The 25833-nt window shown below is 40.7% G+C and overlaps 5 protein-coding genes across 18 annotated transcripts; 2 read left to right on the forward strand and 3 right to left on the reverse strand.

The window, feature by feature from the left end:
* The first annotated feature begins 817 nt into the window (after positions 1–817).
* LOC112287552 (uncharacterized) lies at positions 818–2447 on the forward strand. 3 transcript variants are annotated; one of them, XM_073536813.2, is made up of 3 exons: positions 818–1075; positions 1272–1472; positions 1836–2447. In XM_073536813.2, the coding sequence occupies exons 2-3, from the start codon at positions 1365–1367 to the stop codon at positions 2037–2039; spliced, it is 312 nt and encodes a 103-aa protein (XP_073392914.1). In that variant the 5' UTR covers positions 818–1075; positions 1272–1364; the 3' UTR covers positions 2040–2447. The 3 variants fall into 3 exon arrangements, with proteins under 3 accessions (XP_073392914.1, XP_073392915.1, XP_090109966.1); XM_073536814.2 differs by having other exon boundaries at positions 1280–1472; XM_090253840.1 differs by having other exon boundaries at positions 819–1075; positions 1202–1472.
* LOC112287550 (heat shock 70 kDa protein 14) lies at positions 2308–5010 on the reverse strand. Its single transcript, XM_024530625.3, has one exon. It carries the CDS (start codon positions 5008–5010, stop codon positions 2548–2550), a length of 2463 nt encoding a protein of 820 aa, XP_024386393.1. The 3' UTR covers positions 2308–2547.
* Positions 5011–7749: 2739 nt separating this feature from the next.
* Positions 7750–10512, reverse strand: LOC112287813 (protein CHAPERONE-LIKE PROTEIN OF POR1, chloroplastic). 4 transcript variants are annotated; one of them, XM_090253842.1, is made up of 6 exons: positions 10425–10512; positions 10008–10045; positions 9521–9601; positions 8877–9260; positions 8399–8756; positions 7750–8153 (listed from the first exon to the last, which is right to left on the reverse strand). In XM_090253842.1, exons 3-6 carry the CDS (start codon positions 9575–9577, stop codon positions 7978–7980), a joined length of 975 nt encoding a protein of 324 aa, XP_090109968.1. In that variant the 5' UTR covers positions 9578–9601; positions 10008–10045; positions 10425–10512; the 3' UTR covers positions 7750–7977. The 4 variants fall into 4 exon arrangements, with proteins under 4 accessions (XP_090109968.1, XP_090109967.1, XP_024387029.1 ...); XM_090253841.1 differs by having other exon boundaries at positions 9811–10045; XM_024531261.3 differs by lacking the exon at positions 10008–10045.
* Positions 10513–11223: 711 nt separating this feature from the next.
* On the reverse strand, positions 11224–15143 carry LOC112287814 (uncharacterized). 9 transcript variants are annotated; one of them, XM_024531268.3, is made up of 9 exons: positions 15003–15143; positions 14537–14727; positions 13883–14031; positions 13440–13518; positions 13152–13213; positions 12775–12873; positions 12310–12545; positions 11889–11965; positions 11224–11639 (listed from the first exon to the last, which is right to left on the reverse strand). In XM_024531268.3, exons 1-7 carry the CDS (start codon positions 15009–15011, stop codon positions 12349–12351), a joined length of 786 nt encoding a protein of 261 aa, XP_024387036.1. In that variant the 5' UTR covers positions 15012–15143; the 3' UTR covers positions 11224–11639; positions 11889–11965; positions 12310–12348. The 9 variants fall into 9 exon arrangements, with proteins under 9 accessions (XP_024387036.1, XP_024387035.1, XP_090109973.1 ...); XM_024531267.3 differs by having other exon boundaries at positions 12310–12548; XM_090253847.1 differs by having other exon boundaries at positions 12770–12873.
* A 2540-nt stretch (positions 15144–17683) lies between these two features.
* LOC112287485 (protein ENHANCED DISEASE RESISTANCE 2-like) lies at positions 17684–25397 on the forward strand. The gene is made up of 20 exons (XM_024530510.3): positions 17684–17984; positions 18799–19090; positions 19798–19992; positions 20116–20180; positions 20350–20450; positions 20665–20757; positions 20868–20917; positions 21172–21275; positions 21450–21545; positions 21921–21985; positions 22108–22179; positions 22317–22475; positions 22847–23163; positions 23374–23437; positions 23535–23701; positions 23831–23950; positions 24163–24216; positions 24388–24627; positions 24764–24865; positions 25023–25397. Exons 2-20 carry the CDS (start codon positions 18956–18958, stop codon positions 25116–25118), a joined length of 2295 nt encoding a protein of 764 aa, XP_024386278.1. The 5' UTR covers positions 17684–17984; positions 18799–18955; the 3' UTR covers positions 25119–25397.
* Positions 25398–25833: the final 436 nt, after the last annotated feature.

Below are 25833 nucleotides of genomic sequence, written 5' to 3' on the forward strand. Positions count from 1 at the left end.
TCTTATATATCATACAACATTTACAATTGTTTTTAAATAGTTTGAAGTTCAAGAATACCAATAATATGAGAAATAATATATTTGTATATCAAAGAGGTGAATAGTAGTGATAATACCTATTTAATTCTGAAATAGTAGTGACTATTGTATTTATATTGGTCTAATCTTGTGATGTTGTGGAGGAGTTTGTGCCAATAGATGAACTTGTGGACTCTTCAATATTAATACGAATAGATGTGGATGTTTCAATCAACCTCTACAAATTTTCTTACAATAAGATCATTTGAATTCTATAGTTCTATGGTATGTAGTTAGATGCTCCATCTAACTTCATAAAATCAAAGATGTCTCTTACAAGTCAATCTATAATTCTATATTGTAGATAGTATGTACAAAGACAATCCTTAAGAGAACAAACTTTCTCTACTTTCCTTGAATAACTCTACCTATTCAAGAAGTAAATAATTCTATAGTATTCTCTTAGAAACCTTATTTAGATACCATATTAATATTCAATTTTTGCTCACTCAAGCACTTTATACATTCTATTCATTTGAAATGAAGGATATATTCACCTAAAATAGGTGTGAATTAGGTGGCATAAAAATTGGATATGTTCATCTATTACAAAAAGATAACATCCTAATACTTGGATGAAACCTTAACTATTGGATGGATGATGATGCCACAGATGACCTCTAATGGTAGATAGATAAATGATGGATGAATAGTGCCAACACAACAAACTCTAAATCAATTCTACATTAAAGAAAGTAATCCTAAATGGAACCATGAGAGGACAACCTTCTTGAAGTACATGTCCGGAGACTATACAACTACGATAGTACAATGGCGTCCAGTCTGGAGAATCATTGTTGGAAACACACCGAGGCAGTGCAAAAGTACTTCAAAAACAATGTTGCACACACAAAACTGCGCCGATATTTTCTATACAAATAAGTAAGGCTTCCTTGTTCTTGTATCATAGATGTTGAAACCACCATGGCTTAGAAGTATCACATTACAGAGTTGCACCGACAAGGCCCATTGACAAGAATGAACGCTTCACTCCGAGGTGCTGAATTTGTTCACTCTCTTTTCTCTTTCTTGGTGGCGCTGGTTGATTTTTATTGTGTCATCCATTCTGTTGTCGAATGTTGATGTCTAACGGTCGCTTCTCCTTCTGATATCGAGACTCTAGGTGCCTTGGCCAATGCATAGGATAATATGAATGAAGCGAGTGTGGTGACCGCAAGAGATGTTATTTGTAGAGAGCCAGGAAGAAAAGGTGCATACCTGGCGATCCAGTTGCGAGAGCAAAAGAAGAATCCCAACCTGTGGATGCTGCAAGTGAGAAACATGAGATGAAGAATCCGTTAGAGGAGAACCGGGTGTTGCTGCTGCTGCTAACAAGGCTGCTTCGCATGTCGTCAAGAAATGAGCTCTTCGTCTTCGACCCAGCCGGTGACTTGGTACCCACACACAAGAATCCCCCTACCGAGCAGCAAAGGCATTGTGATTGACAGAGTAGGGGGTTTTCCCTTTCCCAACTCTCTGATCTTAACGGTCATCCTAAATAAGGCATTGTGATTGAGAGTGCTAAATGTATATACACAGTAAAATTGATTGGCTGTGGCAATGAGTGAAGATGCTTTTGTGTATTTGGTTCTCAGACTCCTTCGTAAAGAGATTAAGAGACACGCTGGTGGAGCATATAACATACGAATCGTGACACTCCAAGGATGAGAGGCAAGGATGAGTCTTCTTTGGTTTGAGAACCAAGGAATATTTTGAGCCGCTTTGAGGTGATGTACAGTTGCGTGGGTTGTGGACAGGAGTCAAGCTCTTTGCCATGGTTCTCTTTGAAACAACCATGCACAGCAAGCTGGGACATTCGAGATCCATCCAATGACCAAATTCATCTCGCAGTAAGATTGAATAAACTTGGAAAGCTACAGAGGTACGCATCATGGCTTCATAATACAAAAATTTGTGTTATTCTGCGGGAGAGGAATGAGGATTCGACACAGATGACCTGAGAAGAAACTATGTTGATAAAGAGAGGGAGTAGTTTGGCTCAGCTGCAACTGAATTTCAGCATTGTAACAAAAGAAAATTAGCTAGCGGATAAAAGTGATCCCGACATAGAAGAGGTTAAATGGCAGAATATATGAGGGTCTGAACCTGGATGTTAAGCCTCCCAGAGTTCCCTCCTCACGGAGTAGGGAAATAAATGTCCACGGCGACGAAGAATTTGCGTGTATACAAGTTGCACCAAGAACATTGAAAAACCGAGGATGACACAACTTTGTCAAGATTAGAATGCCTACAGCTTTGTGAAGCTGCTGAACCCGTTAAATTAAGGAATGGGGAGCAGAATGAGCAAAAATTGTCCTGACTACGTTGATTTGCTCCTCCCAAAAAAATAGAGAACCACTGCACTTTAAGTATGTTGTCCCTTGTCTAGGTTTGGCTATAATTCAAGTACTTCAAGTACCTACTCATAATATGCAATTCTAATCTTGAGGTAGTCTACTTCTATTTCTGTTACTGTGTCTGCATGGTCTCGGGTTCAGAAGCTGGTGCTGGAGCATCGGTCTCCATGGGCTCGGCAGCGGGGGCATCACCACTTGCTGGGGCTTGCTGAGCTGGAGCAGGCTTGGGCTCTGCGGTAGGGGCAGGCTTCGGTGGCGCTGGCCTTGGCTTGGTCATGATAGGTTTGCAGAACCTGTCAAGGACTTCAGTCTTTTTCTTCACTTCAGCTGAAAGTAGGACAGGATTGGCACACTTGGGTAGTACGTCTTGTTGCTGCTTCTTGTCCTTGAACCACTCCTCTGCCTTGTTACACTCGGAGACCACCTTCTCTTTGTCAGCCGCATCAATATGATCAAACTTGGGGTCCTTGCTTTGAGCAGCTTCTCGGAAACTAGTGATGCAATAGGTCAGATCCCTGATAGCGGGGCCCCTAAGCTCCTCTTCTCTTTGCCTGGTCTCTAATGGATCTCCAAGCTTCTTGAGATCCGCAAGCTTGGCAGTGTAAACGCTTTTGATTTCATCCTCTCCATCTTCATACAACCAGTCCTCAGTTTCTTGTAGCCTGGCGGACATATCCTCGCGTTCAGACTCGGTCACATAGTCTTGAAGTTTTTCGTACAATTTGCTTCTCATGCTATAGACATAAGCCTCCACGGCATTCTTACTCTCCTTGGTCTCCTCCATGACGCGATCTTGGAGCGCCATCTCGTACTCTTTCTCAACAGCCTTCGTCAATTCAGGCTGAGGTAGTCCACCGTGAATCACCTCATGCACAGATATGTCAGTCCTCTTTGCCTTCTTCTTCTTCACAACTTCTGGCTTGGGAGCGTCGGTTTCCATATTAGCAACCCCGTCCGCTGCACCATTCTCTGCACTTGATGTGCCTGCATCCTCGGGCTTCGCATCGGCAGGAGGTGCTGCCTTCTCCGTCTCATCCTTCTTCGTAACAGGTACCTCCACCTCTTCATCCTCAATCATGGTGGCAGCTTCCAATGACACAACACCATGCAGATTCAGCCTGATCTTGACTTTGATCTTTGCCTTCTCTGCCACAGTGGGCGTGAATGGACCAATCGTAAAAGTAGCAATCCTGGGATTCATGTTTGGTGGCAGTTCACTCGTCTCTGCATAGTACGCGTCGATAGCGAACGTGCTTGATCTGTAAAAGGTCAGCAACTTGGTACTAGGAACCGGATTGCCTTTCACAAACACAATGTTATTAGAGGAGACCTCTTCTTCACCCTCTGTCTCCGGAGCTGCTCCCTTCCAAGAAAGTCCAATAGCAAAGGGAAAAGAATCTTGAACCTCAAAATCACGAACACGGAAGGTCGGACTGAGCATGGCGCACTGGAGTGTACATCCGCGAGCAATACACTCGCTCGCATTCATGGTGCGACTGGGCTCCTTCCCAAACACGGAGGTCAGAATCTTCAAAATTGCAGGCACACGGGAACCGGATCCAACAACTTCCACTGCGTAGATCTTGTCCAAGCTGAGTTTCGACGCGGCGAGCGCCCTCTCGCAAGGTCCCTTCACTTTGTCCAAAATAGTTTTGGCCAACTCCTCAAACTCGTCCCGCTTAATGATTCCCCTCACATCCTTCTCATCCATCAAACACTCGACGTTCAACGGGGCAATAGGATTGGCACTCAAAATTTTCTTCGCCTTCTCGCATGCAGCACGGAGCCTGAGACTAGCACGGGCATTGGAGGGCACGTCAATCTTGTATTCTTCCTTAAACTTGGCAGAAAAGTGATTGAAGAGCACTTCGTCAAAGTCACGTCCTCCCAGGCTCCTTTCGAACTCATGACCTAAAATCTTCAGCTGACCTTTTTTAAACGCGGCTATGCAAACCTGCATACTAGCATGGCCGACGTCGACGAAAACCACATTGATCGGCTCGGTGTCAGACAAATCCGTCTTGTAGATCCCGTAAGCCAACGCTGTGGCTGTCGTCTCATGCATTAACCTCAACGGGTGCAGCCCAGCAATCTGAGCAGCATCCAAATACGCCCGTCTCTGAAGCTCGGTGAAGTAAACCGGCACGCCGATAACACAATCTACCACCGACGTCCCTAAATTCTTCTCCGCTATGGACTTCAAATTTGATAGCAGCATACCAAGAACCTGCGTAGGTGTGAATTGGCGGGGCTCTCCCAGGTACTGCACATTAATCGAAGGAAAGCCATCCGGACCCTCCGTGACCGAGAACGGAAACAGGCGCAAGTCGTTCTGCAGTTCGGGATCCGAAAATGGCCGCCCTATCATGCGCTTGATCTGAGAGATGGTGTTCTTCGGATTCATCAATGCCGACGCCGCGCCAGCTACTCCAACGAAGCGTTGCTTTTCACCGAAGGAGACCATCCCCGGCGTCTCCCGCTTGGACTCATCGTTGAGCACCACGTCAATCCCACGCTGCCTCGCTACTCCCACGATGCAGTTCTCATTTCCTACGTCAAACCCTACCACGCTCATGGTGCAAGACTTCCCTTACTATCCTCCACACCCCTTTCAGTACCGACTCTCCCGCTGTCCCTAGTCAAAAAGCCACTCTCAAAAAAAACCGCGAGTATCTCAAAACCGCTCGAAACACCTCGAGATATAGAGAACAGAAGCCTGGAGACGCTGGACTGTCTCAAAACACAGATCTAAACACGCCGAGGAAGCGCAGTTGCTAGCTGCACAACAGCATACAGCCCTGACAGTGAAGAAATGAGAATGGACGGTGCGATGCGAGAAGCCCTAGAAGACCATTCGGGAGGAGGGAGACGGCCGGTTGAGGTGTGATGGTTCCTGGAAGTCGATGGAAGCTTCTGGGTTTCGCGGGGCCTTTAGACCAAGTTTGGCGAAGGAACGGGAGAGAGCAGCCCCACTCGCTGAGTCTCTCGGATTTCCAGGCGGAGTCTAGAGCCTTCCTTCCGGAACTCTCTCTATTCTCTCTCCTCCCCTCTCCTCTGACCTGCCTACACTCCTCATTCCCCCTACCTACTTCCTTCCTTCCGACTGGGTGCCTTCGGGCAGTGTCGTTTCGGGCAGCGTCCACGTCGATTATTACCATGGGTTGGTCACAGGTGCCCGTGCCCGTCCTCGCTGTTCATCGCCCAGTGCCTCTAACCCGTCTCCTTGCCCCTCTATCCATTCCCAAATTCAAAATCCAAAATCCACTACAGAATATACGTTAAATTTTTTCATAAAAATATATTTAAAATTATTTTATAATATTAAAAATATATTATTAATTTACGTGAAAATTATTTTTTCAAATGATACTAGAATATAAAAATAAATAAATAAACAATTAAAGACAAAATGTAATTAAGTTATTGTGGGATTTTTACTTGATACTATTCTTCTCACTTATTACTTCCCTTTTTTTATTTTTTTTATGCGTGATGAAATATGAAGTAAATAATTTATTCTTTATTTCATGAAATTGATACATTAACAAATTTGTTAGATATGTGAAATGTATTTAATATGTTTTAGATTTTATTTTTTTAAGTTATTATTAATTTAGGATCAACTAAAATAATAAAACTTGTTAAGAATTCATCTTTAAAAGTCTTTTATATCATAATAAGCAAAATAAGTATTAAGAAATAAATAAAAATTGAAATGTAAAGAGATTCTAAAAAATCTATAACAATTTTTAAAATGATGAATAAATTCTTTAAATTTTGATTTTTTTTTAATATTTTTTATTATTATGATTATTATATACCATTACTTTGTAATAGAAAATGGTATATAATAATATATTTTATTATGCAAGAAAATTATATATGTTTAGTCTTCCTTTACTCAATACCATCTCTGAGTAAATGTAAAAGTGGATTGTTATGGATGAAACATTGTTTATCACATACTTTGTGTGAAGGATGCCTTTGTTATGAGAGAATATAAATGGTTCAAATAATTTTAACATTTAATTTGATCATCAAAAAGTTGAAATCTTCACTAGATAAACAGATTTATAAGATGATCTGATGTAAGAATAGATTTCTTTAAAGTACTCGCAACTGGTTTGTTTCATGGCCAATTTTGACAACTTTCAATTTTCAATTATACAACAAACTTCAATATAGTGCTGTATTGTGATGATGGCATTTAAATTTTGATATTCTCAAAAAAGGATTATTATAGTAAAAAGAATGATTTGTTTAAGTGTCAGAAAATTTCAAGAACTTCCCAGAGATTGATTATTTTGAAATAATTTTTAGTTCTTCAGGTGATAAAAAGTCGGAGTTTTTCCTTTGCTATAATTCTGTTATTTTTCCAAATTCTTGTTTTAAACTCAATCCCAAATTTTAATTTATGCGTTAGATCTACCATTTGAGGGAAAAAAATTCAAAATATCATCATTTTAATAGCCTTGATACTAGTGGTGCCAAATTCGTATATCATTACTTGTATTTCAGCAAGAACACATGAAAGAAAACTTCTATGATGTTTAAAAAATATAATTGTTCAAAATTTGAGACTAGTCTTATAAGACCTTGTACTCCAACCAAAGAACCACAATCAGAAGAGAAAAATCAAAGATTAGAAAGCATAGAATCCAACATGGCAACAATTATTGCAAAAATAGACATGCATCAATTGTTATGGCAACCCGAGAAATTGTGATTGCCAAGAATACCCATCTTAAGTTGAAACATTGGCATTAGCTTGTGTCTCCAAGGTTAAGTGTAAAGCACCTCTCAGTGTTTCAAAATTTGAACCTACAAAACTAGGAATCAGTCGTCGTAGGTAACCTGCAGGTAACTAAGTCCATGTTTGACCTGTTCTACAAACATGACGTTCAAATCAGTCATTATGCTTGGAGTTGCCAAACTTAAGGGTCAATCAGAAAACCAGTTTCTCCCGAAAATCATTCAGCAATTGTATTTTCTTCAGGAAAATAAGCCACATGTCACGAAACTAGGTTGCAAGGCTGCATGAGAAGCAAGCTGTGAACATCATACACGATGCTGCTTCTCCCTCAGTCAAAATTTTTATTCTAAGAGTCACTTATTCATTACGGCAACAACTATATGTTCAGGTTTTTTTACTTTTCAAACATTTCATGCCATAAATTTAGCTAGATCTAGAGTTGACAGTTGTGGATTTGAATAGCGATCTTCAGCAGTGCCGTGATAACCTACACTACAAATCGGAGAGCGCACATATTGCAGAGCATGATACTATTACACGCAAAATATAAGGCTACTGAGATTACGCAAAGTAGATCGGCAGTCTACAAAATTTCTGGACTTATCAACCAAATTCCAGTCTTCAGTAAATGTACACAGTGCATGTGATTTCCTCTGTTACTTCTGGCTTTACAATAGAGGAATGCTAATGTCTCTACGTAAGACATGATCAATACAGATGTGGGATCAAATTCTCAAAACCTTCACTAACTGCTGCCGGAGCACATTGTAGATGAAGATAGTAGTTTCATCATCTCAAATACAAAGAGCTGAACCACAGGGAGAACAGCACAAACTCACTGACAACAATCGCAGGTGACCCAATTCCAAATACTGGAACAATGTCTACACGTAGCCAACTCTCCACCAATCCACCTAGCACCGCTCCCGACACAAGTCCCCCAATTGAGATGAGAACCGCTTTTGCTGCATACACAACAACCATTTGAAGATCCATTAGAAAGTCACTACTTTGTTGACGGATGATGAGTCAACGTGTTATCTTCCTCCTAGCAACAGCAAAGTCGATTGCAAACATTGTGACGACCTTGGTTTTCGATCATTGTTTGCACGAGGGACCAACAAAGTTCCGAACCTCGATAAAGTCTATGAAAGCTGGGCATAATGATTGACAAACAAAATAAATAGATGTACCACTTGAAGGGCCTCACCTAATTTGGTATTTTTTTTCCTCAGGAAGTATACAGCGAGTCCAAATCCAACAGCTAAAATAAAACCTGGGGTATCTTGCCCAGCCAGCGCTCCTTCAATTGGAGATGAAGTAACTCCAGTTGCAAAAGTCCAAACAATCAAAGCTGCATATAGTCCTGATTGAAGTCCAAGTTCGGAATTTGAAGGAGTCTCAAAAGATACGGGAGCATTTTTCAATGCCTTCTGCAACCATTCCGGTCCTCCGCCAGAGGACTTAGGCTTTCTAACGTCAGCATATCGGACAGCGCTATCAACAACTTTTCCAGCTCGTCGTTGTGACAGACTTTGCATCAATAACATGTCGTATGCTGCCTCGACCTGCAAGAGATCCACGGCCAACTTATCTACAAATTGCTGCATTACTAAGAGGCGGGTGTGATCACATTGAAAAAGATACTCAAAATGATACACTAGAAGACAGAACCTATGAGTGCTAACCTGCACAATTTGTTCTTGATCTCCACCGCTCTTCTCGGTCATCACCTTTTTAGCTCTTAATATTTCTTCAAAAGATGCACCCTCTCTAACTCCAAGCAGTTGCAAAGCATTCTCTAACGACATATCTGAAGGGAGGGGTTCATCTGCTGTCGAATCATTAGCTTGTACTATTGTGCGCAAGTACCGCTGGCCAGATACATTTTTGGTGTGACTAGAAATTTTGGATAAGCGTGCGCCCAAAAAGGAATCGCTTGAAAGACGTTTAAATAATAAAGATGAAGAGGCGTGGTTTGGAGCCGCCAGAAAGGAAGAGAAAGAGGAACTGGTGATAGGAACTAGAAACAAACGGGGTGAGCATGATGAAGACTTCTCACACAGAATCGCCTGTGAGCCCACAAATGCTGCAATTATAAACTTTGTTGAACCTAGCCATAAGAAGATATCTACCAAGACTTGGGCTTCACATAATCAACTTCTCTCAACGTTACATGATGACATCTATCCAATAAATTAGAATAGCACAACGACAGGTCAATCTGTATTAGAGTCTGATTTCACAATTGCCGTATTAAAAAAGGAATTAACAGAATTAATGCTTCATACTCATAAAAAGGAAAATTTAAAGTGATAAAAAAAACACTGACCTGTTGACTGGAGCTCGATGTCAGAACTTGCGACTGCAAACACTGTACTAGCGCCATTTTATCCTCTGGAAATCCTCAAATCTGCAGTCAACCTCATAGTCACGCACTCAGCATCGAATGTCTAAGAATACAATCCCAAGGCATTTAAGAAAAGACTTGATGTACAAATGCCTCTATTGATCTGCACAATAATTCATTAAGAACAGCAGTTTTTAATTGGTGCAAATTGAACACATTGTCAAACCAAATGCTGATGTAATGCTTTATAAAGTCCAGGATGAACACATTGCCTTAAATACTGCTCTAAATGGTACCCAAGTTAGTAGCAAACTTCCAACTTCGAAAAATGCTTGAAATCCACCAGTCAGAATTGTGAAAGATCGTCAAGGGAAAGAGAAAAGAAAGGTTTATAAGATAGATAGAAAGAAAGAAAGAAGAAAAGAAACAGCGAGAGACTGTAAAGGACCCTGCAACTGCTTCTTCGTACATTTTCCCTTTCTCAGAATGAGTGATAGCTGGTTCTGGCTGCAAAGGTGGCTCATGATTAGATATCAGTCTAAGATTCCACTAACCAGCTAGCTGTAATTCTCTTTCGTGTCTCAGTACTGCAATTACACCGCAGCAAAATTCTGGATAAAATCTCGACAGAAAACGCAAAATGCTCTGTGTACACGAAGCCCTACAACCAATCCCACACACTTGGACCAAAACTCGCGGGGATGTAGAGCCTGGGAACCAAAATGGTCGACTCATTCCACCGCCACAGCACAATATTCCAGAAACCCACCAAACTGCAAAGGGCTTCACTATCAAAAGCTTCGAAAACGCAAATCAAGGCTTGACAATTACACGAGCGATCTCTGGACACTGAAATCCACGAATAAGCAAACGAGGAGACACTCACGAGGTTCAAAAATGCCTCCGACAAGCACGCCCACGTCTACTCTCAAACAACCGCGGTACGCTTGACACACAAAATTGGGAATGCAGCGGAGCAGACTGCTGCTCCGAATGCGGAGCACGAGGTGGTAACGTGCAGGGGCAAGCGAGGGTTTGGTAATTTCGTGCAATGGAGGGTGGCTATGGCGTAGCCCCTCCACACGGACGGATGCAAACCGATGGAAGCCAGCGCTGCATCAATCAACACTACAAACCCAGAGGGAAACTCGTAAGCCCATTAGCCGTAGGGATACTGGTAAAACCGACGTGGCTATCTCGCAAAGCAGGCAGCAAATGAAACTCCTACGTGGATAATGCCGTGGCTGACGTCCATCGTTCCTGTGGGCTCTTTGGATTTGGAGCCCTCTCAGCCAAAATATGACAACTCTTTCTTCAAACAGCGGAAATCCATTTTATTACGGTTGAATCTCAGTTTCTCGAAAATATCAGAGTCGTCTCCATGGAAAAGTTTTGATTGGTGGGTGAAGGCGATACAGGTGGACTGCCAAGGTTGGGATCAAAACAAAAGATTCTGCCTACTTTGAGTTTCGTAAAACGAATCGGAAAAGTTTTTTCACAAAAATTCAGTCGTCCGTCAGTGTGCGACACACTTGTGTGCTTGTCGATACTAATATAAGGTTCAGATCACAATTGCTCTGGAACTTTCTTTCTACTCGAAACCATCATTCGTTTTCAGAGTCAGGGTCTGTAAAATGGTAACCATAGAAATCCTAATTTCTAGTATTTCGATTGCAATAGATACCTTGTGACCTATGAATTTGTAATGATGTAAAACACCTTCGTTCCTTATACTTTAGTACACATTTGTACAAGTAAATCTAAACTCTCATCTGTGAAATGAAACCGAGCACCGTTTGGCACTCAAAATGAGGCTCAACTACCACTAAAACCAGGTTCTAAAGCTACAAGGGGCATGCAAAGCACGGCTTCCCGTCATCCTTTTTACCTCCGCTGTCTACGACCTCTTGTACTGTCTCTTTGTGACAGAAAAACCAGGCAGAAAGTTCGTCGTCATCTCAAATATGTGCAGGCGCCACAGAGGAAGATATAGGGAACGAGGGATGAGGCGAGTTCAAGAGTCCACGACGAAGGAAGAACCTTTGTAGAAATAAGTAGTGCCAAGGAGGCGAACACCCAGCCCAGGACCAGCGAGCCAAATCTGTACATAGCCAAAGACCGGCATTATAAATTACAACCGGGATCGCCGCAAAGTCTAATGCTTCTCCAATAACCTAGATTATAAATAAGTAAATGGAATCTGAAAGTCAACAAACCTTTCAATTAGGATAAAATACGTGATTGCATAAGAAACATGTCGGGTCAAAAAATCATTGGGCTCCATTTCAAATCCTGAAATAAGACCATAAATACAGTGGCAGACTCAGAAGGCTCGCGGTAGAGAACATACCCAATAAGAAAAGACCTGCCAATCTTCTTGATACAGTCATTGAGGAAGAATATACACGCTAGAAATGAGGTGAGCACCTGACGGGAAGACCAACAAATGGTTGTTATCATCAACAGTGTTTTATTAGAAACTGAACTTGTCTTCTGTAAAAATGAGCTCAAAAACTCTGGCAACATATGCAAGCTTTCATCGGAATATAAAAGTGACCAAGAACGATTGTCCAAAATTGTAACAATGCACCAAAAAGACAAGTGAAAAGCATGTGTCCTTATTCTTTACGATACGTCGTTCAAAGTTCATGGATACAAGCCCGCAGCGTGTGACTTGAAATGAACCCGCTGTTATTTGTCATCACTGCTTCGTTGCTTTAGTGAGAGAAACCAAGGGTTCGAACTGACGAACACTTGAAGGACATTCTTACCTGAAAAGCAGGACCCCCATTTCCAGGTTTGAGCACGCTCTATACTCCAACCAGAACATAAAAAGCGGCTATCCTTAAAATGACTTCTTTATTCGGAATTTGATACATATCAACAATCTTTTGCTGCCAAGCTGGCAGTGGTTTGATCTCCTTCTTTGGCTTGAATTGAGATTTTTGGTATTCACGCAATTTCTCCATCATAATCTTATCATACGCAGCCTCACTCGACTCCACACCTTCTGCATCACCGCCGTACTTAAATATCCAAAGCAACACAACAGCCACGCATGCCATGTTTTAAGATAAGAAATACAGCTTGCAATACTCAGTGATAGAATAATAGCACAAAATGTTCGTAAACATCTCCAAGTGTCACATACACTCACACACTCCACTATATATAGATGTGTGTGTGTGTGAGAGTGTGTGAGTGTGACAAAGAGATAGGTAACATAGATACCTGACCAGCAAGGTAGATCCGGACTTCTCGGACCTCTTCCTCCCCAGCTTCTCTGTGGATCCCTAAGAGCTTGTAGGGGTCTCGCTCTCTAGTTCTTGGAAATGCTGTTCAAGCATTACAATCCAATTTATGATAAATAAGAAAACACAAGTGAAAAAATCAATCATTCCACATATGTGCATGTTCCAATCATCCACTGGCAGCAACAAGCACATTGTCATCCAGACTCAGCTAACATATTCTGCTTAAAGACTGCACACTACCCAGCATCTACTGGCTTCACATAAAGTCTGGTACAAAGGATGTGCATCAATTTAATCCCTATGCATTCAAGACTGAATGACACGATAACTGAAGAGTGGCTGACCAGAATTTGACCCACCCATAGAACGACCCGTGGCCAAGCAACCCCACCTCGTTGACAGTAGTCTTGACCACGACTTCCTGGAAGTGCCCACATTGCACAGAACAATAAATTGGAATACTCATCAATTTCCAGAGAATATATAAATATCGTCCTTTCAAAAATGTATTCGCCACGCTGTTGAAGACCTAAAACCCCATAAAAGAACTAAGTGTTCAGTCAGTTATCGAGTAAACAAGCTTTTTACTCTCCAATACCAATATTCACGTTTAGATGGATAATCAGGAGTCTTTCATAAGGAGAAACCTTATTCCAGTTTCAAGTGATTCGTCTGTCTTCAATGAGTGTAACAACTGTCTAGACCTTGTGGCTGCACTTTGCAAGACTGCGTAACACCAGGAAAATATAATCACATTAGATCATCGCAAAAGCTTGAGAGGAAAAACCAGGCAATTCTGTCATTGACCAAAGTCTACTGGAGATGAATCCATGCGAATACCATAAACAAAGATATAGGGACACGAGCAGGGACACAACTACACAATCTGCGGAAATTTGCCCATCGAAGTCATACTTAATAGACCAAGCTTCATACAACTTCACCAAATGGAAGAGCCAAATCAATTCGTAGTGGCCAAGAAAGGCACGCTGGCAGAAGGTAAACTTTAAAGACAACAACATATAGCTACACACCGCTTTGAGAGATAAAAGCAAGTGCACTCTGCAGTGTCATGTAGTCCATACCATACCTGAGCACCTCAACTTTTTAGCATGGTACATTGCGATGGATTCAACACTGCAGCTACTAGCAAACGAACTGTTGGCATTGGTTTGTAACAGAGGCTTAATACAACTCCCCATTGAGAAGCCCGTCAAATTACCAGCTAGTGCCGTCATCCTGTTCACGTGATCATAACAGACTCAAAGCATAAATGTGTAACCCACAGAAGTTAAAAGCTCTGATACAGGGGCTAATGCATACATTCCCAATTGCGAAGTAGTGAACAAATACTTCATATGGAAAATTTGATAAAACCAAGATCATTGACTTCCATTAATAATTAAATCCCCGTATCAGACAGATCACTCCAATTAAAAGCCAAATACACGCAAGCAGCCTTCATCCTATCATATAGAAAAATACTGTGCACGCAACTGTCCGCACCTCTCAGCGTTTCCTGAACGACCTTGTCACCACTTGGTCATGGCAGAGCAAGGGATCATAAACCTACACATATTATTTCGTCAAACGAATCCTAATTTCACAACCTAGCTACAGCGAACCCACGTAAGATTTTCTCCGCTGTCATGGAAAACACATTACAAACGGAAACTGGGAGCAGTGTAGGTGAAACAAAATTGGCCAAACGCGTTGAGGTCACAACCACGAGAAGCATACTCACGCTGAAGTTTGGAAACACTTTTGTAGCAATGCCAGGAGTAAGCTCGGCTCATGTGATGTAAACTCGGGTGCGATATGCAACCGAGGGAAGGAAAGCCATTCGAAGCCGAAGCCGAAGCCGACGAGGAATAGGTGCCGAGGTTTGCTGGCTATGGGGAACGGGGGTGGAGAGATTTTGCGAAAACCCAAACCCTAAAACCCATTCGAAGGGCACCAAAACACAAATGCTCAGAACCAAACCATAATAAAACAAGACACAACAAAACATGAAAAGTTTGTCATGTTAACTATAAAGTAATTGATTATTGCAAACAATGTTGTATTAATATTTGACAATTAGAAAAGCAAAAAAAAAATTTAAAAGAAGAAGAGCGTCATGTATTTTGTATTGTTTCTGGAGCATCATTATGTTTTGACAAGTTTTTTTTGTCACAGTAAACTCAGTGTATTAGAATATATATACATACAGTAATCATTTTGATGCCTTGATCTTCCAAACATATTGCTCTGTATTAAGGCATCTCAAGGCCAATGTAACGCTAAATATAGTCAATAATATTCATTACAAACAAGTTAATAAAAAATTTAATGTAGTATTAAACTTAAAATATGTATTTTTGAACATTTATGATTTTTTAATAATTTCTGCAAAAAAATATCAAAAAAATATTTAAATAAAAATATGTATCTGCATATACACACACACACACACACATATATATATATATATATATATATAGATATATAGATATGAAGTTTTGCTAGAATAAAGTTTTATAGCGAATAGCAAAAATACATTTCATTTAATATAAAATTATGAATGCACAAATATAAATCTAATAAAAATCACAATATCATTCATCTAATATTTTTGTAAACCTGAAACAGAAGAAATTGGTTAACATTAAACAGAGGTGATAATTTATACAAATTATCATGTCTATGCAATATCAAAGATTGTGTTCTAGTAATATCAAATCATAGCACCACTCAAAACCAAAAAACTGGTATTAAATCAATGTATGTAAAAATATTGTTACCAGATAAAAATGCATTAAAATATATTGTATAATTTAAAAGCCTTGGTGTGATGTAATTCAAAACTCAAACTTATAACATAAAAAAATTGAAAGTTTAAAAAGATTTTAAATAACTAAATTAATAATTATCATAAGATAAAACGCTGTTACAAAAATAAAAATTATGATTTGAATTTTATACTGTTATTAGGTCCATGAAACTTATTTAGACGATCAGAAGTTTTGATTGTGTATACCAACACAATTTCGGAATTCAACTTCAAAAATAATTCACCATAATCTCTGTTTTGCAATCTCTTCTTCCACAATATATTGGCCATAAATTATATTGATGAGTGTCAAGATTTGTAACCACAAAATATAGTTGAATCTTTTAAACATCAAACTTATCATGCTTGCAATGTAAAAAAGGAGAACATTTACACAATCTTACTCCACATTTTTCATTACATTTGTTTTGAACAAAATTTAGGTTTAAAATTTCACATATTTCATTCCATAACTTTTGATTCAGAGGGCTCATATCCTCAATAACAGGCTGAAGCTTCTTTTCTAAAGATTTATCAATCCATTCACTTAACATTGTTGTTGAAGGTGACAGCATTTCTTTCATTTGTGGCCAATATTTTAATGGAATTTTTGCTTTTATTAGTTGTGGTCGTGTTAAGGAATTGAGAACATGGCACCAACTTGCTTTTGAAGTTGGTGCCCACAATTCGTTACATTCCAATATCTTATTCGCGGAATCTTTAAGAATTCTACAAAGAATGATTTGATTTTGTCTTATTTGATCTAAGTTTGCTTGCTCTTCAAGACACACAATTCTTTCTTCAAGTTTGTCACATTGTTTTTCTAATTGTTCAATATCCAGTTTTGATTCATGTAATATATGTTTTTTACTTAAAGAATCACCAAAAACTCTATGACAATTATGCATGATTATTAGCAAATTTCACATCTTGAATATATCTATATTTTAGTAAAGTTTGTTTCAAAATATTTTTTAATATTTTTTAAAAAATACTGTATAGTTTATGTTTTAATTTTAAAGCTAAGTGGATGGTTGAAAATGTATGGATATATCCCATAAAATGCATAGAAGAGCTTCTTGTGCAACATGAGAATTGAAATGGTTTTGATATTTAAAGATCATTAAATGCATACTTGATCCACCATGATAATCTTCCAACTACTTGTAGTAGGCATACGAGATACTTTACAAAAATATATTATCTTATACATTTAAATAGAAATAATATAATAACATAATAGAAAGCTGGAATAAACAAAAAACATTCTAAGTTGCATATGTGACAATATTTAATTGGAATGGTAAAAACAACTTTTACTCTATGCATGTGAATTAAGAATAACAATGGAAATATAGGATGAATTGAAAAGAAACATTCCACTGACACACCATGAAAAATTTAAGAAACTATTTATTTCTATGAAATAGTCTTGAAGCCTAACAACTACATATTCACACATACACATATACATACATACATGTATAATTTTAAAATTAAAAGTAAGCTAATTCACCAAACTTGTACAACGAAACCATCATCAACAATTAACACAGGAAGGTATTCCATTCCATGATGATAACCATCATAAAGAGTAATTCATCAAAAACAAACCAACACAACAACAACAACCACATTATCTTCAATCTCATTTCTTTTTGCTGAAACATGTTTTCCAATTAAAAAAATAATAATAATAATAAAGAAAACACACACACACACACACGAATGTTTTTGAATATTAAGCATGATGCTTGGACACATGTGAGCGGATTCAGGGCATACGTCATGCAGGCGTCAGATGCCACATGTCAACCCCCCAGTGCCATGGCGCACATCGCTTTTCACACGGCCACTATAGTTTTCCTTCTGAGTTTTCTTCATGCAACGGTTGCGATAGAAAGGAGAAATTCCAGGGGGCGTCGGCGTCGGCGTCGGCGTCGCAAGAGCGGCTTGATTTGTCCGCTGGGACTGGGCAATTCCAGCGTGTGGCGGCAGCCAAGTCACGTCGGGAATGGGAACTGAGAGAGATCATCCGAGATGGGGCGACGATGAAGGCGAGAGAGATGACAGCTCCGTCGCCGAGGTGGATCCACTGACATCGAGCACTTGTTCTCCGGCATTCAGTCACACTCGACGGCGATCCGAGATACTAATGTCACGATCGGCTTCACTGCACCCTCCGGTCTAATCCACTGCAGTCGATCACCCGACTGCTTGCCTTCTGCTTCGAAATCACCAGCACAGTTTGAAACACACTCTCCATTCCGCGATCGGGCTAGTGCGACCTGGAGATCAAGTGGATTCTTCGTCGCTGGCTATTAAGAAGCGGCCTCCAGAAGCTATAGCTCTTCTCGCCACCGTTTCTCTTTCTTCTCAGGTGCGCCGTTGCTGTCATGAGAGCGTTGCAAGGCTCTCGTTCCAACTATTGATCACTGGCCTGACCGTGGATAATTGGGGGACGCCTGATAGTGATCTTCGTTTACTCTCCTCCTTGGATCCGGTGTTCGTGTTTAGAGATTAGAGATTTTTGAGCACGTGTGTCGAGTTTGAAGAAGTTTTGTTGTTATTTTCTGTTGATCGGAGTATACTCTAGCTGGTTATGTTCCTTAGCTGTTGTCGCCGAGAAGGATCGTGGTTTTCGTCACCGTGGAGACCATGATCCCTCTTGTAGGACGCTCACATTGCTTGAATTGGATCACATTGGGTTCCATGTCTCGTGTCAACTGATTTTTTTGCGATGACATGAAGATCTCGTAGAGTAGCTAGCTTCGAGGTCGGAACTGCTGCTTTGTTTTTCTGATCTACATTATCTTTAGAAGTAAATTACTCAAAGTCAGACGACCTTAGAATTGAGTGAGCGCGTGAGTGAGTTTACTTTATTGGAATCATCTCTTTCGAGTGGGTGATCGATCACAATGATCGCTTGCAATAACCCGTGCTCCCGAGATGCATTTACGGCGCAATGGAGAGAAGTAGTCGGTATCGATGGCTAGTTTCTGCGTGTACGTTGTTAACTGCTTTGACAATTTCTGCGTGCTCGGGGTCCTGCCAATATTACGGATGAGTGTGTTTGAGGCCGTATCTATCATAGAACTTTGGAATTTTGTGATTGTATTGAGTTTGATGTCTTCTGTCGGCGAGAGGTTAACCAATATCTCACTGAGCATTTCCTCCCATGTTTTATTCAGCAGATACGCAGCAGTTCCTCATCAACAATGCTTCACACTATCTAGAGTGCTTCTTACGAGCACGCATCTAAGTAATCTCCTGCCATTGTGATGGTTTGCAGCAATCGATTCGAGCCGTCTGCTCTGAAGAGGAGCTGTTGAGCACAGGTAGGGGATTTCCATGGCTAGTATGGAAGGATGGCTGTACTTGATAGAGTCCAACAGGTTGATGATGACAAACCCTCGGAAGCGCTACTTTGTGCTTGCTGGGAACCGGGCGTTTTTTTACAAGGAGAAGCCTGCTCATCCAGACGAGGTCAGTTCTTTGCCTGAAGCAGACACCGTCTTGAATGACACATCTTTGAAATGTTCTTGTTAATGTTGTGTATACTATAGATTTTCAATACTTGTAAAGCTATTTGGCTTAAACACCTTCTTGTTCACCTCCCAATTCCTGCAAACGTGCGTGAATCAGGTTGACGGCATTCGTTGTCGATCTGTAAGGACTCATTTTATTGGAACTATGCCTTGACGATTGATGGTGTACTGGTATGCACTAAGTCGACAATCTGCCTAAACACTGTGAAAGGAATAAAACTCTCATGTTCAGGATTTCACAAGATAGACCTTCAAATTATCCGCGGCAATCCTATGCTGTGGTGCGATTTATCAGCTCTGGGGCTGGTGAAAAATTTCGGGGATTAGAATACGAAGGGTATTCTATGTTGTGGTTGAGTACTTTTAGTCGTCGACAATCCTTTTTGATTCTCCGAACTGTCATTCCAACTTTCTGAGATGCGCATTGATATTTGTGTCTTGCGTGATCGCTTAGGCATCTGTTCGCTCAAAAATGAGGTGCAGTCACTAGTTCATGCAAATATATCGTTTGTGCCATTTTGGATGCACAATTGAAACATTGTATAAGAAGCGAGTGAAGCGATTACCAGATTGCATGTTAATTGGACTGATTTTAGGCTGAAGTTTTGAAAGGATTTTTGGTCGTTTTTATTTGTATCTGTGCAGACTCCTATCAAAACTGGAATTATTGATCCTTCCACGAGAGTAGCTGACCATGGGCGAGAAAAAATTCATGGTTGGACCCTTTTTGTGTTCGAAATATACGACTCTTACAACCACGACGACAAGCTGAAATTTGGAGCACGGAGTTCTGAGGAGGCAGCAAGGTGGATGTCAGCGCTCAAGGAAGCGGCTGAGCAGGTCTGAGTTCGCTTCAAAGCATAAGAGACCTATACCTAACTTCTATGTAACTGAGCTTGGAAGTTGGATTATATGAACACACTTGCTGTCGACTGATTCATTGCTTGTGGATGCTAAATACAGGACACCCTGCCAGGAAAATATAGACTATTTGTCCCTGCTAATAGGAAACGGAGATATCTTTTCAGGTATAGTAGCATCATTCTGGCGATTCTGTTGCTACAATTCCATAGTTTCTCAGCTTTGTTTCATTAATAGGAAACGGAGAGTGCGAGTAACATTCATTGATTCTGGCACCTGCTCTGTCAATCTCGTGAATATGATGTACAGTTTTTGATGTATGCGTGACTGTCACAGGCTCTCAGTAAGGAGACGCAATGGTCTTGTAAGAGACCTTGCTTGCGGTGCTGGCTCTATCACAAATCCTCTCTTTCGAGAAGATGCAACAACTCCCGCAGGTTATTCTACATTTCCTTGAAATATCATGTCATTATAATCCGTTCATTGGACATCTACAGGGACAATGCATTGTATTGTACTTTTTTGGTGAATTTTCGTAGTTGTGGCTATTGCTGGGGTAATGAATCAACTATTGAGGTGCTTCATTCTTCCACTCTTGCAATGGATGTTATCTCACCTTCTTCCTCGCGCGTGTGCACGCGGGTGTTTCAGATTTACCAGGGTGGATTGGATCTTTACTCCCAAGGGATGCATCTCCAGATGTGATAGCCGATTCGCCATGGCAGATATTTGGCTGTAGAAATGGTAAATCTGTGGGTTTGTGACATGATCTTCCTCATTTGCATTCACGTGCTTTCAAAAAGTTAGATATGTAAACTTATGATACCAATTTTGCTTCACTTTTTTGTGTCCAGGATTGCGACTGTTCAGGGAAACCACTGATCACCATGGACTTAAGAGCATGGTGATGGGCTGGCCAAAATTACTCTCAGTTTTCTTTTGAATTACAATTTCTGCTTTTTTCTTTGAAATTGTAAATTGCATGCTCTAAATCGATGCCTACCAACAGTTCCATTTTAGACTTAGCAATTCAGTGTGCCGTGTATGTTGCACTGAAGTAAGTGGTTTCGAGGAGGATTTGTTTTTGTTTTTGTTTTTCTTTCGTGCTTTGTGTTATTAAAATGTGGGTTACTGAAAAGCTGTTTTCTTTTATTTCAGATACGTGGAGAGGATCCTCCTGCATTGATGGCTGTTGGAGTGGTTCAAGCTTCTTGTGAATCCGTATTTGAAAGTGTCATGAGCTTGGGTTCTTCACGGGTTGAGTAAGGCCCTTGGCTATTCACCACAAGTCTGATATTTGTGGGAATTTTTGACCAGTTACTGTTAACACTAATCTTTTTATGTTTGGAACTGTTGAGGTGTCACTCGTGCAGTTTGATTTCTCGCACAGGAACAAAACTTCGCCGGAAAAATCTGATGGTTTTTGGTGCTTTCAGGTGGGACTTCTGCTATTCTAAGGGGAGAGTCATAGAGCATATTGACGGCCATTCAGATATTGTCCACAAGCAGTTGCATAAATATTGGCTTCCCTGGTATGAATTTAGATTACCCTGATTTGATTAGGACTATGCTTAGATTTTTGGATAATTCGTTATTACAGAATGTGTTATCTACAGATTTACTTAACAATGTTTTATTCAAGGTGTTATTATAATTCTGCGTCCCAGCAGTAATATTATGTTTTTTTCTTCAAAAGAATGCTAGCTGAGGGCTTCATTCTAGGTTTAGTTTGAAGGATGCACAAGTTCCTCAGTTTGAGTTTCCAAGGCTGTATCAGATATGTAAACTTCTTTTTACCGAAATCTTCAACACCTAAAATTTATGTCGGATGAAGAGTCAGGCAGATGCTATTGCAATAGCCATAGCATGTTTATGAGCAGATTTTCTTTTTAATGAAAGAAGCGCAGGCGCATGAAACCAAGGGATCTGCTCGTGCATCGTTACTGGCGCCGTGAAGATGATGGCTCTTATGGTGAGTCAACATAAATTGTTTATTCGCCTTTATCCGCTTTTGTTTAAAGAGTTGCAATGCCTAAAGTGACCTCCTTCTGGACGTCCAATCTTTTAAGAGCCTTTCTTTTCGTTTTTTTGTAGTTATTCTCTACAAGTCGGTGAATCATGAGAGATGTCCTCCACGACGAAAGTTTGTGCGCGCATGGATCAAAAGTAAACTTCTCACTCATTCCAGTGGTCTCGCTTGACTCAATCATCTAATTTGCAGCCTTCGACAGGATGCGACACTGAGATTTGAGATGGTTTAGATGCTTCTACATCACGTCTAAACTTGGGATTGATACAAACAGGTGGAGGCTATGTCATATCGCCACTGCCACCTCAGGGTGGTTTCCCTTACCGTTGTGCAGTGAAGCACATACTAACCGTAGACTGGAAGCACTTCAACATGCGTTGGAGCCATTGTAGAAACAGGGACATCACGCTCAGAGTCCTTGAGAGGGTGTCAGGTATAATGAATGCCTTTCTGAACACCTCGCCTTAGTGTAAATTGCATTGTCTTCATCAAATTGATGAACGTGCTTCTATGGGTTTGTCGAAGGTTTTTGAACTTTCGTTTTACCATTCATTTTAGGCTTTCAGCTCCAAACTCTGTCGATTTTGAGGCAACAGCTCTGATCCTCTAAAACTATGTTGCTTTAACCTGTGGTTCTGATGACAAGCTTTAGAAAGAGATATAAACTGAACGACCGTTGTCATGTGATACCCGCATGTCTTGTAACTGGAAGCGCAAGCTAACTGGGCTGCTTTTCATCATGAGGATGTCTTCCCTGAAATCGATATTCAAGAAAATTTCTGATGTTTGTGATACTTTATTCAGCTTTAAGCGAATTTTACAAGGTCAAGCCAGCGGACTACATGCCCATCTCCATCGGTCAAGACTTGAGGCGGCTAAATTTAACAGGCTGCAAGTTTCAGGTGTCCCAAAAACAGAACATTTCCTCAGTCCATCTAACTGATGATGAGGTTTCGCACTCACAGGGAAACAACACTGCAGGGCAGAGCATGTTCCGGCAGCTAGCTGAGGACGAGTTTTTTGATGTTCCAGAAGACTCGGCATGGGATACGGAGCTTGAGCCAGATCTGGACGGTCAGCGGAAATCAGCAGACCCAGAGGAAACCTCCGACGAAGTCCAGGTAAGATAGGGTTAAGACTTCATGTGTATCATTTTAAGACGATTTAAAAAAATATATCATTATGTTTTCTTAGTCTATGTTTTGTGACGATGGAGTGCACTCTGCTTGTCTTGACTCTTTGACTAATGACGATGGGTGCAACTCTGGGAACGAGTTGGCTATTTGAGCTGCCCTTCCTTATCCGAATGGTTTTGTCCGATCACATCACAGGATGGGCGCGTTCAAAGGCCGTGCACTGCTGCAACCATTGTGAAGCGCCTTCAAGGGATCACAGGCATGTTCTCACAACCTTCACAAGTACGACAGTTTTAGTATGACAATCCCACAGAAAGTTATTTGATCAATTTTTTGACATTTGATCAATTTCGCAGCTCAAAAGCGAATGCACCAGGACACCGTTGAAGATGGGATAGAACTGATGGTTCGAGCAGGAACTCTGCCTAAAAGTTCTTGCAGCTGCACCACGAGCTGTTATGAATCAGCAGAGGCAAGCGTTTTCTTAGTTCGTGGCAAACACTATTTGCATGACCGTAAAAAGGTAACCCACTTCATTATTTATTATTGGGTTTCTTCTTGGTGGTGAGAAGTTGTTCATTTGTGGATGAATCAGATAGTAAGATTAAGATTTGCTAACCTGGCACTTCGAATTCTGGACTGAGGAATATAGGTGGTGGCCGAAGACCCTGTCATGCAATTTGTTGCAGCTGATTGGTTGAAATCCAACAAGAGGGAGGACCACCTTGCCTCACGACCATCGCATCCAATCCAGAAATTTTTGGCCAATCAGGTAAATCATGTGATCTGTTTAAATCTGTCATTTCGGACTTATATGATCATGATTGAAGCAGAGGGAACCAAACTGGTTTATGATAAGCTTGTTGTGATACTGTAATCACTGCATTCCCAGTTTCATTAAGGTTTTTACCAAGATTTACGGGTAGACATATTTTCCACCAGCGTATACACGAGTCTAACTTGCAAAAATCTTTGTTGTTTTAGGAAAGGAATGAGGGCAGAGTCCCAGACCCATTTTTCTTCATCGTCAACATTCAAGTAAGTGTTGCCAAAACTTCTTTCTGCACTTAGATGCATGGTTCAGTACTATGCCTGCCTGACAGCGTTGCCTTTGGAAACGACTTGTCCATTAGCAAAACTGAAAGGATACGTCCCAATGCCTCGATTGGATTGTAGTTCTTCGTTGCTTATTGTGTTTGCTGATTCCAGGTTCCAGGATCCACAACATACTCTTTAGCTCTGTACTACATGATCACGTCGCCCCTGTCAGACTTCCCAATCCTTGAAAACTTTGTGAGCGGAGATGATCGTCACCGTAACGCTAGCTTCAAGCTCATCCCGCACATCGCAAAGGGGCCATGGATTGTGAAGCAAAGCGTTGGCAAGACGGCTTGTTTGATAGGACAAGCTTTGGAGATCACCTACCACATCGACAAGACTTACATTGAGGTGTCCAAAGACTCTGCAACAGCTTGTTGTTGTAGTGCATCTGTGACAAGTTGTTTCAGTCACGGTGTCAGTACCGTCGTTTCTTTAAGTCATTACCACTACGACTAAGTTGTTGTGCATATCTGTTGAGGTGCAGCTGGACGTGGACATTGGCTCATCCTCAGTAGCAAAGGGCGTGGTGAACTTGGTCTTGAGTTACCTGAGCAACCTTGTCATTGAGCTCGCATTCCTGATTCAGGTGATCAGTCACGTTTCTCAACCTCGCTTTTGAGCCACTGTTTTTGGTGGGGCTTCGTCATTTTTCCAGCTACCTTTTTTCTGTTACTTCTGAATCAGCACGCACAATCCAGTCCATTCTTTGATACTCATGGAGTGGGTGAGACATTTTTGTGTAGGCCAACACCGAAGAGGAGCTCCCGGAGTGCCTTCTTGGCACCTGCAGGCTTATGAATCTAGACATCGCCAAAGCTATTCCTGCGCTTCTAGAGTGATACGTCCACGTTCAGCAAGGCTCCATTAATTGCTTGACCCTCCTGTGGAAATAATATTATCCATCTATCTACCTCTCTATAGATTTACCAATCTACCTTTCTCATATATATATATATATATATATATATATATACATTTAATCTCTTGAAGCTTGCCACTTTGACTCAAAACGACCATTGATTATTTAGAAAGTGTGAAAAAACATTAAAGGCGTACTGATTCTTCAAAACCTTCCTCAACTGTTTCTTGAGAAATACATTGCACCAGATTTTATTTTATTTTTATTCTATATGTTTGTGTGTGTGTGTGTTGTTAATTGGTTCTCCTTTCAAGTGGTTTCAGTTTCTGCATATTAACTCTTGTGGGCCATCATGGGACATCTATGAATTATATGACTCTTTTAGATCTGGGCGTGTTAATTTTCAACTACTGGTTGTGTTTTTGTTTATTGTGTTAAATGCTTATTTGCATTGCACAGATAATTGTGTACACAAGTATCAATGTATTATGTTAAATGTATTAGTTAGCATACAATGATCATTCATATGCCCTACTGTTGACATAGTGGTACAGGGCTGGGGAGAGTAAGGACACACACTGAATTTTTATTAAGAAGAATGACATCCACCCCGAAAGAGCCCGGCCCTGTCCACCCCCTGCCCCGGTGAGGGTGCGAACAATGTTGTCACGTTGTCAATTTCTTCGTTGGAGGTT

Source organism: Physcomitrium patens, chromosome 10 (assembly GCF_059467195.1).
Source record: "Physcomitrium patens ecotype Gransden chromosome 10, ASM5946719v1, whole genome shotgun sequence".
Lineage (NCBI taxonomy): Eukaryota > Viridiplantae > Streptophyta > Bryopsida > Funariales > Funariaceae > Physcomitrium > Physcomitrium patens.

What these genes read in the sequence shown, in the direction of transcription:
- LOC112287485 (XM_024530510.3), top strand. Translation starts at nt 18,956, where the DNA reads ATGGCTAGTATGGAAGGATGGCTGTACTTGATAGAGTCCAACAGGTTG. An exon ending in TCAAGGAAGCGGCTGAGCAG is followed by an intron (nt 19,993 to 20,115) that starts GTCTGAGTTCGC and finishes TGCTAAATACAG; the next exon opens with GACACCCTGCCAGGAAAATA. An exon ending in AAACCTCCGACGAAGTCCAG is followed by an intron (nt 23,164 to 23,373) that starts GTAAGATAGGGT and finishes ATCACATCACAG; the next exon opens with GATGGGCGCGTTCAAAGGCC.
- LOC112287813 (XM_024531261.3), bottom strand. Translation starts at nt 9,577, where the DNA reads ATGGCGCTAGTACAGTGTTTGCAGTCGCAAGTTCTGACATCGAGCTCC. An exon ending in CATCGAGCTCCAGTCAACAG is followed by an intron (nt 9,261 to 9,520) that starts GTCAGTGTTTTT and finishes GTGGGCTCACAG; the next exon opens with GCGATTCTGTGTGAGAAGTC. An exon ending in GAAAAAAAATACCAAATTAG is followed by an intron (nt 8,154 to 8,398) that starts GTGAGGCCCTTC and finishes TTGTGTATGCAG; the next exon opens with CAAAAGCGGTTCTCATCTCA.
- LOC112287550 (XM_024530625.3), bottom strand. Translation starts at nt 5,010, where the DNA reads ATGAGCGTGGTAGGGTTTGACGTAGGAAATGAGAACTGCATCGTGGGA.
- LOC112287552 (XM_073536813.2), top strand. Translation starts at nt 1,365, where the DNA reads ATGAAGAATCCGTTAGAGGAGAACCGGGTGTTGCTGCTGCTGCTAACA. An exon ending in TCGACCCAGCCGGTGACTTG is followed by an intron (nt 1,473 to 1,835) that starts GTACCCACACAC and finishes GGTTGTGGACAG; the next exon opens with GAGTCAAGCTCTTTGCCATG.
- LOC112287814 (XM_073536818.2), bottom strand. An exon ending in AAGTGTTTCCAAACTTCAGC is followed by an intron (nt 14,032 to 14,536) that starts GTGAGTATGCTT and finishes TCACGTGAACAG; the next exon opens with GATGACGGCACTAGCTGGTA. An exon ending in TCACTTGAAACTGGAATAAG is followed by an intron (nt 13,214 to 13,439) that starts GTTTCTCCTTAT and finishes GGGCACTTCCAG; the next exon opens with GAAGTCGTGGTCAAGACTAC.